At 48.1% G+C, this 9,665-nt stretch overlaps 1 protein-coding gene and 1 pseudogene across 2 annotated transcripts in view; both read left to right on the top strand.

Annotated features, from left to right (window-relative positions):
• The first annotated feature begins 463 nt into the window (after positions 1 to 463).
• On the top strand, positions 464 to 8,478 carry LOC129704361 (gastrula zinc finger protein XlCGF57.1-like; annotated as a pseudogene).
• The window catches only part of LOC129704352 (oocyte zinc finger protein XlCOF15-like), a 265,479-nt gene continuing 259,961 nt past the window's right edge, over positions 4,148 to 9,665 (top strand). Inside the window, exons 1-2 of one of the 2 annotated variants that reach the window (XM_055647442.1) lie at positions 4,148 to 4,632; positions 6,209 to 7,024. In XM_055647442.1, the coding sequence (XP_055503417.1) occupies positions 4,324 to 4,632; positions 6,209 to 6,244 (345 nt within the window). In that variant the 5' untranslated portion in view covers positions 4,148 to 4,323 and the 3' untranslated portion in view covers positions 6,245 to 7,024. Of the gene's footprint in view, positions 4,633 to 6,208; positions 7,025 to 9,665 lie in introns of those variants that run through there. The other variant, XM_055647441.1, reaches the window with a different exon arrangement.

The raw sequence follows: 9,665 nt of genomic DNA, 5'->3' as shown, positions 1-9,665 counted from the left end.
ATTTGATATGCGCGATAACGAACCTATGAAAGAAAACATTGAAAATGACTAGAACTGCTTATATTCATAGTTTTGCAACTATACTCAATTAAACCAAATATATATAGCATTTCATATTTTTAGATTCCAGTATCTAAAATAAAACTATTAGCTATTAAAAAGACCATTATTTTTGAATGTACACAAAAATGCTGGAGAAACTCAGCGGGTGCAGCAGCATCTATGGAGCGAAGGAAATAGGCGACGTTTCGGGCCGAAACCCTTTCCGGTTTCCCTTATTTTTGAATGTCTTGTGGGAAAAATGAATGAAATTGCAATTTGTGAATTCTTTGGTCTCTGAAACCTCTTGGTAATCCAACGCGATTTTCTACAAGCACAACTTTTCTGAGCAACACAGCTTGTTGCAGAACTACAGTATTTTCTTTCAAAGTTTAAACCCCTTTAAGGTTTTGATTTTCATAAATAATCGAATATATTTCTTATGGGAGCTCGCCATGTTAAATTGTCTGCTGCGTCTCAACGTGAAAACACGGACTTGGTGCATTGGGGAACGTTGAGCCGGTGATTTCAGATCATTTCCATGGAGCCCTCCTTACCCAGGAACCTTTGCGTCCCAGAACTCGCCCTATGTTGCAGGCGATACCAAGCGCGCAGGCGCAGAGAGCAGGAAGAGGTGCGGCCAAGGCGCGCATGCGGTCCGTGGACAAAAGACTCCGGAGGATCGGCGGCGGGTAGGAGCGGGGATCCGGGCGCGGGATCAGTCAGCACCGAGGCCCCGGCCTGAGGAGCGGCCCCCGGCTGCGGGGAGAATCGGTGCTCCGCCACCTGGGGACGGTGCCTTCCCTCCCCCCTCCGCACAAAGGCCCCGGGGAGTTTACCGTCCGTCAGTGACGGTGCTGGCGGCGCCAGCACCAAAGATCCTATACCAATCCCATAGAATAGAATATATAGAATAGTTTCTTTATTGTCATTGTAACATGAATCATGTACAACGAAATTTAAAATAAAATTTGAAATAGGATCTTTGACCAGCACCGGTGACGGATAGACTGGTTTCTGGCTCGCGAGCGGTTATGGGTAAAGAGGCGGCCATAGGTCTGGATCTGGATGTAGTGCGCTGAAAAACTCTTGGGAGAGCATCACTCAGCACTGGATACTTTTACATTTTTATTTTAAATCAAGCCAATTAATCTACAAACCTATATGTCTTTGGAGTGTGGAAGGAAACCGAAGATCTCGGAGAAAACCCACGGGGAGAACGTACAAACTCCTTACAGACAGCACCCGTAGTCGAGATCGAACCCGGGTCTCTGGCGCTGCATTTTGCTGTAAGGCCGCAACTCTACGGCTGCACCACCGTAACACACTGCCGATCCACAAATAAGTGCTTACATGGATTCACTGCCCAATAGACAGCGTGACCAGCAGATGAAGGAACTGCAGATGCTGATGTACCAAAAGAGGACACAAGTGCTGGAGTAACAGAGCTGATTAGAAGAAGGATCGCGACCCAAACATCATATGTTCCATGTGTAAGAAGAAACTGTAGATGCTGGTTTAAATCGAAGATAGACACAAAAAGCTGAAGTAACTCAGCGAGACGGGCAGCGTCTCAAGAGAAGGAACGGGTGACATTTCGGATTGAGACCCTTGCCTGAAGAAGAGCCTCGACCTGAAACGTCACCCATTCCTTCTCTACAGAGATGCTGCGTGTCCCGCTCCAGCTTTTTGTGCCCATCGCATGTTCTGTGCTTTGTGTCCTTTCTTAGAATATGATTACCTACCTGTAACGTCCAATGGCATTGTCATCACCGACACCAATCACCAGGGTGTCACTGCTGACCAGAATGTCCACTGGACCAGCCACGGAAATACCGCGTTGCTCATGGTGGGGATGTGGGACTTGCCCAAGAAGTTATATCCTCAGTGATCCTGGACCGAATCACCGATAGATGACTCGCAAAAATGGCCCTCTGTGATGTGGACAGAAATAAAGTCAGTGAATTTGATGTTGAGCTCAGACAGAAGATGAAGGCTTATCGTCCCCGTCCCCCCCCCCCCCAGCTAGCTTTGAGCCATGCTGTCACAGCTCACTATGGAGACTAAACTTGCCACATCTGACAGCAATCTTTATTGTTACCTATTAATGTTTATTGTAAACTCTTTCTACAGGGTGCAACGAGCAGAGGATTTGTGTACACGAATATCAAACTCAACCCATCGCATTTGCAGTGACTTTCAGTTTACCTGCATCTGAATGCGTGGGAGGGATTCACTGTGTCAGCTGATCCGACGAGACGCCAGAGAGTTTAAGGCATGGATAAACTATCCACCTGCTTTGAGGGTGGGCAAGGATTCAGTCAATCTTCCCACCTGTTGACATGCCAGCAAGTTCACGCTGTGGAAAAACAATTTGCCTGCCCGATTGTGGGAAGGGATTCGCTCAAGCATGCCGCCTGAAAAGACACCAGCTAATTCACACCGGCGAGAAGCCGTTTACTTGTCCTGAGTGCGGGAAGGGATTTACTCAGCTGGCCAACATGATGACACATCAGCGAGTTCACACTGGGGAGAGGCCTTTCACCTGCTCTGAATGTGGGCAGCGTTTCACTAAGTTGTCAAACATGATGACACATCAGAGAATTCACACTGGGGAGAGGCCGTTCACTTGCTCTTTGTGTGGGCAGGAATTCACTCAATCATCCAATCTGGTGGCCCACCAGCGAGTTCACGCTGTGGAGAAACCGTTTGCATGTCCCGATTGTGGGAAGGGATTCAGTTATAAGTGCCGATTGAAGAGGCACCAACGAGTTCACACCGGGGAGAGGCCATTCCCCTGCTCTGAGTGTGGGAAGGGATTCACTCAGTCATCTGCGTTACTGAGACACCAGAGAATTCACACTGGAGAGAGGCCGTTCACCTGCTCCGAGTGTGGGAAGGGATTCACACAATCATCTTTCCTGATGACCCACCAGCGAGTTCACGCTGTGGAGAAACGATTTGTCTCTCCTGAATGTGCGGAGGGTATTACTGGTGAATCTAAACTTGTGATGCACCAGAGCATTTGCACTGGTGGGAATTCATTCTCCTGTTAATTTTGTAGGAAAGGTTTCACTTGATTATCTGAGCTACTGACACACCAGCACATTCACACTGTGGAGGGGGGGGGGGAGTTTATTCAAGTTATTGGTTTGCTGTTTAACCATCGCAGTTGCTGAATCCAGTTGCAAGTCGAGAAGTGACTGCTGTTGATGGGCTCTACAGTTACACTTACACCTAGGATTGAACTTTGGTCATCGGGCACAGTTGGAATTTGTTCTTCTGATGCTCGTAACTCGTGTGACTGGCCTGAAGTTTAATATCTTGGATCTGTGGCAAATAGCAGAGTTCTGTTGTAAATCCTGCGGCTCCCTCTGCATGCAGTGGAGATAGAGAGGCCATTCTGCCCACCTGGTCCCTACCAGATATTCCATCCTCCCCTCACGGTTGGAATATTCTTGTATTTATTTGTCCTCTGTTCATTCAACTTCTCATTAAATACATGCCTGTTATTAATCTTGCTTGAAAGAAAAAGCATGGACATGGGCCCTTTCTCATCCATTCACACTTATTCTATGTTATGCCAAAAAAGGACCTAAACTACTGGATTAACTCACAGGGTCAGGCAACATGCATAGCTGCCATTTTGGGTTGGGACCCTTCCGATGGATTTTAGGGGGGTGATTTGGGGGGGGGGGGGGGGGGTGAAAGAAACCTCGGAGAGAGGAGAGGTATGACAGTGTGGCAGTTAATAGGCCAACACAAGCTGGGTGATTTTGATAGGCTGATGGTTGGAACAAAAGCCAGAGGTTAAAAAATGTCTGAGACAAAACGATTAAAGAGTTGCGAATTGGTAGGAATGTGGGTGGAGGAGAGGAGACCCCAAAGATGTATCGGCTTGTAGGTTAATTAGCTTCTGTAAATTGTCTGTAATGTGTAGGATAGCACTAGTGTATGGGGTGAGCAGCTGGACTCTGGGCAGAAGGGCCTGTTTCCACGCTGTATCTCTAAAAGTCTAAAAGGAAAGGCAAATGGCACAGGGGAGGGGGAAGGAGGGGGAGCAGGGGTTACCTGAGGTTATCTAATAATGGGGAACTCAGACACAAAATGATATAGTATCTCAGCAGGGCAGGCAGCATCTCTCGAGAGAGGCAATAGGTTAAGGCCCTTCTTCAGTCTCTCGACCCCAAACGTCACCAGTTCCTTCTCTCCAGATGCTGCCTGTCGAACTGAGTTGCTCCAGCGTTTTTTATCTTCGGTTTAAACCGACTACCCAAACAGAAAATGACGTGTTGTTTTCCTGTGACTCAATCTAGCAATGGAGGCCCAAGAAGGAAAGGTCAGTTTGGGAAAGGGAGGAGTTGTTATAATGGTTTGCAACCGGGAGTTCAAGTTGTCGTAAGTGTTCAGCGAAGTGATAGCTGGATATGTCAGCTACTTCCATGGCGTCCTATTTACCCAGAAGGATCTACGGCCCAGAACTCGCCCTATGTTGCAGGCGATACCAAGCGCGCAGGCGCGGGGAACCGGAAGTGGTGCGGCCAAGGCGCGCATGCGGTCCGTGGACAAAAGACTCCGGAGGATCGGCGGCGGGTAGGAGCGGGGATCCGGGCGCGGGATCAGTCAGCACCGAGGCCCGGCCTGAGGAGCGGCCCCCGGCTGCGGGGAGAATCGGTGCGGCCCTTGGGGACACGGTGGCCCGTCTCCTGGGGACGGTGCCGGTCCTCCTCCGCACCCGTTTTTTTTTTTTACTTAAGGAAGGAGATGGCGACAAGCCGGTCCATAATGCTTCATGCCCCTGGCGCATGCGCATTACTGGGGGGGGGGGGGGGGGTGAAGGATAGACCTGTTTCTGCCTCGATGGGAATTGTGGGTAAAGTGGCGGCCATGGGTAACATAACCAACGTAGAAGCAATGTGCTAGAACTCAACATCTGTGGAAGGAACGGGTAGGGCATCTGTCCATTGTCCTCCACAGATGCTGTCTGCCCCTCCCCCTCCCCCCGAATTTCTCCAGCAGTTTGTTTCTTTGCTGTCATGTTCTTCAATGAATAACACTAGTGACCAGATTATTATCGCACTGTTGTTTGTTGCTTCTTTCCTCACATTGGACAAGTAAAACTGTTTGCAGTACCGATTGATGCAATGTGGGAATCCCCTATTTTGATACCGACAGCGAAAATCTCAGCAAAAATCCTATATTACTACGACTGCATGTCACCCCCAATCACCTCTTTTACAACGTGAAATCGAAGACCATTTGTCCACTTATTTGCGGAATTATAAATAATTGAGCAGAATCAGCATGGCTTCATTGAGAGGGGAAGGGGGCAAAACTAGCATACAAACGTGAAATTGTTCATTTTGAATTACAATTAAAACAGAAAGTACTTGTGCTATAACTCCAGGTTAAGTGCTCAACTCAGAAAACCAAGCCCAAAGCCAAAGTATTATCTAACTAAAGATAAATGATTCCGCAAGCAAAAAAAAAAGCGAGCAACCTACATATTAATTAGCTCTTTAAAAAACTAGTCCTGTAAGGAAGAACAAAATAACGGTGTAATTTCAATTGCAAAAAGCTGCAGCGTACGTGATCTGGGGTCGTGTATGAAACGGGAAGTTAGCACAGACGCAGCAGGTAACAAGGTTGATAGAATGTGTAGGAAGGAGCTGCAGATGCTGGTTTAAACCAAAGATTGACACAAAATGCTGTCCCTCAGTGGGACAGACAGCATCTCTGGAGAGAAGGAATGAGTGACATTTCTGGTCGAGACCCTTCTTCAGACTGAGGTCAATAGAATGTTGGTCTTTATTTTGACTATGGGTATCAAAATAAGGATCTCCCACATCGCATCAATCAGTACTGCTAAATTTTTACTAGTCCTATACAGAATCAAGAGTGATACACAGCGTATGAACAGGCCCTATGCCCAAACTTGTCCACAAAATGTCCCAGTTGAATGTCCTAATTTTGCTCGTATCACTTATGACCTTATGACCTCGGACACATTACAAGTGTATAGTGGTAGTACACTGAGTCAATGTACAGTGTCGCCAGATTTGGCACCACGTTCAAGTCTTAATTGTTGTGAGAGTACAGCTATTAACCTGACCATGCAGGTTGTCTGTTGTCTTGGCAGTGTTGATGTCTTTTATAACTCCTTTTACAGGTTAGAACAAACAAGCTTTGTGTGCGGCAATCCTAAACTCCACATCGCATCAGATCTACAGCGTCGTTCAGTTCTCCAGCATCTGAATGTCATCGATCGTTGAATGTGGAAGAAGGGAGGTGCCTCTGTCTTTTTTTTTACAAACCACAGGATAGCTGACAGGGCAGTGAGATTCTCACCCAGGAGTGAGAGTGTTCAAGAACACTAACTGTGGAAAAAGCTTTCGGTAGTCACACAAACTTGAAGAGGGAGTGCTGCAGACACATTGTAGGGGGGGGACGTTATGTGTGTGTGTGTAAGGTTTTAATGAACTAACCCGGTGACAAACCATGTAAGTTTTATTCAGATCTCTGAATGAATGGTCAAATATTTCCCAGATCACTGTTATCCACAAAAGCTGTTGATCTGTGGAAAACATAAAATCCAGTTCGATTGGGTGAACCAGTTTGAAAGTTTAGTGTCTTGTGACCTTTAGATTTTAGAGAGAAGGCCCACCGAGTCCATGCCAACCAGCAATCACCCCTACACAAGCACTATCCTACACACCAGGGACAATTTACAATTTGCCGGCCAATTAACCTACAAACCTGTACGTCTTTGGAGTGTGGGACTAAACTGGAGCAGCACTGCGCCGTTGTGCAACACCTTTCAATTTGTTCCCATCAGCACATTCTCAGTGGAGAGAGGACGTTTAGCAGCCTGGAATACACAAGGGGGCCCACTCAGTCGAGCGACCTGGTACAACTGTAACTTTACACTGGGGAGAGGCCGTTCATTGCCACTGAGTGTCGGGTAACATTTACTTGTTCCATCTGGCCTGATGACGCACCAGCGAATTCAAACCAGGGAGAGGCGTTTTGCCTGCTCTGAGTGCGGGAAGGGATTTGCACGATCGTCCCACCTGCTGACGCACCAGCTCGTTCACACTGGCGAGAGGCCGTTCACCTGCAGCGAGTGCGGGAAGACATTCACCCGGTCGTCCAGCCTGATGAGGCACCAGCAGTTCCACACCGGGGAGAGGCTGTTCACCTGCTCTGAGTGCGGGAAGGGGTTCGCTCAGTCGTCCCACCTGGTGAGGCACCAGCGGGTTCACACCGGGGAGAGGCCGTTCACCTGCCCCGAGTGCGGCGAGAGGTTCACCCAGTCATCCAGCCTCATGACGCACCAACGCGTCCACACCGGGGAGCGGCCATACATCTGCTCTGAGTGCGGGAAGAGTTTTGCTCGATCGTCCAGCCTGCTGATACACCAGCAGGTCCACACCGGGGAGAGGCCGTACACCTGCTCCGAGTGCGGGAAGGGATACTGTCGATCCTCGGAGCTGCTGATCCACCAGCAGATTCACACCGGAGAGCGGCCGTTCTCCTGCCCCATGTGCGGGAAGAGGTTTGCCCGTTCGTCCAATCTGCTGATACACCAGCGGATTCACACGGGGGAGAGGCCGTTCACCTGCTCTGAGTGTGGGAGGGGGTTCGTTCAGTCGTCTCAGCTGCTGAAACACCGGCGTGTTCACACTGGGGAGAGGCCGTTCACCTGCTCCGTGTGTGGGAAGGGGTTTGCCCGGTCATCCCAGCTACTGACGCACCGGCTGATTCACACCAGGGATGATTCGCCCGCTCTGTGTGGGATGGGATTCACGCCGAGGGGAAAGGTTAAAAACAGTGGATGTTCAACCAATACTGCTGCTGAAACCAAACTAGTTCACAAGTGACGGCTTTGTTGGAATCTGCTGTTACCGCTGCTGCTCATCACACCCAGGGCTGAACCCTGGTCATTGGGCATTGGTGGTGTAGCTGGGACGTCCGAGCAAACCCCTTCCCACACACGGATCAGCTGAACGAAGTCACCTTCAGCTGCTGTTAGTAACTCCTATAACTGGGCTGGAGCTTAATATTATAGATCTAGTCTTTTAGTTTTCGTTTTAGAAATACAGTGTGGAAACAGGCCCTTCGGCTCACTGGGTCCGCGCCGACCAGCGATCCCCGCACATTAACACTATCCTACACCCACTGGGGACAATTTGTACATTTACCAAGTTAATTAACCTACAAACCTGTACGTCTTTGGAGTGTGGGAGGAAACCGAAGATCTCGGAGAAAATCCACGCAGGTCACGGGGAGAACGTACAAATTCCGTACAGACAGCACCCGTAGTTGGGATCGAACCCGGGTCTCCAGCGCTGCATTCACTGTAAGGTGGCAACTCTACCGCTGCGTCACCATGACCGCACTGTTCTATCTGTTCCAAATAAATCAGTTGTTTTAAACACCGTGCCGTGGTGCATGCCTTTAATGTTTCAGGAATGCCCACAATATACACTAGGAGAGGCCATTCGATCCAGCTGGTCACTGCCAGTCTTTTTGCCTCATGCCAACCCATAGGAATAATCTTCCATTTGCTTTTTACTCTCTCTGTGCTCACTCAGCATCTCGTCTCTCCCAAAGATCCTATAGCGGAGCAAGATAGACCACTCCTTCTAAATGCAATGGGCAGACGTGTAGTACGCAACGGAGCGGAACGTGGGCCTTTTTTATCATCCATTTCAGAAACCCGACCCGACCCGCAGTGTAATCAACGTTGCGGGGGAACAGTTTGTGTTAATAAATTATAATTCTGAAAATGAGGAGAAGATTTTTCCCAAATAACTCTTATTTTTACGAGGATGTTTCCGTAACCAGCTTCTGTCTCCGCACTAGTATCCTGTGGGATCTTTGGTGTGGAGACGGGAGCCGGTTAGGGAAATGGGGCCGAAAATTACCCATGAATCTGCCCATGACCGTACCACGTCTTTTTCGTCGAGTGATCTATCTTGCTCGCCATAGTAATGAAGCCAAATTTTAGTTAAAAATATAAGAAGATATTAAATTGGCTTCTGGGCTAGCTTACAGCTTATATTTTGTGTCAAATTAGGCTTGCCTCAGGTTGCGGTGTGTGGGATAATAAATAATACCAGTGACAAGCAGAGAGGAGAAGCTAGAGAGATCTCTTTGATGTAAGATGTCATAAACCAAATGGCCTATGTTTATGAGGGACCAAGTGACAGAGAGGAAGCAGCGAAAGAGCTAGGGTGATCTCTTTGAAGATAAAATGACCTAAAACAAATGGCCAATGTTTTTAGTATATCTTGTACCATGTAAACAAAATGCCTTTGATGTGATGCATTCTGTGGAAACCTTTTCCTGTACCTCTGACCATGACTAATGTCTGTGGAATGTGCTAAAAGGACAAAAAAACCCTATTTAAGGCAATGTACTTCTGTTGTTCAGAGAAGGGGACCGAGGACAGTCGAGTGTCTATATTGGTCACCAAGCTGGAATTCTCGCTCCCTTCCATCGGCCGATGTTAAGTAAAGTTTTGAACTGGTCTACCAAACAGTTTGTGTGGTGTCTGTTTATTGAGAAGCGAACCTGGTTTAGTAGTTAAGAAAAGTAGCTTTTTCAATAGGACCTTTGGTCTG

This window comes from Leucoraja erinacea, chromosome 15 (assembly GCF_028641065.1).
Source record: "Leucoraja erinacea ecotype New England chromosome 15, Leri_hhj_1, whole genome shotgun sequence".
NCBI classification, from domain to species: domain Eukaryota; kingdom Metazoa; phylum Chordata; class Chondrichthyes; order Rajiformes; family Rajidae; genus Leucoraja; species Leucoraja erinaceus.
Note: the sequence above shows the minus strand (reverse complement) of the source record. Positions and strands in the feature narration are given on the sequence as shown.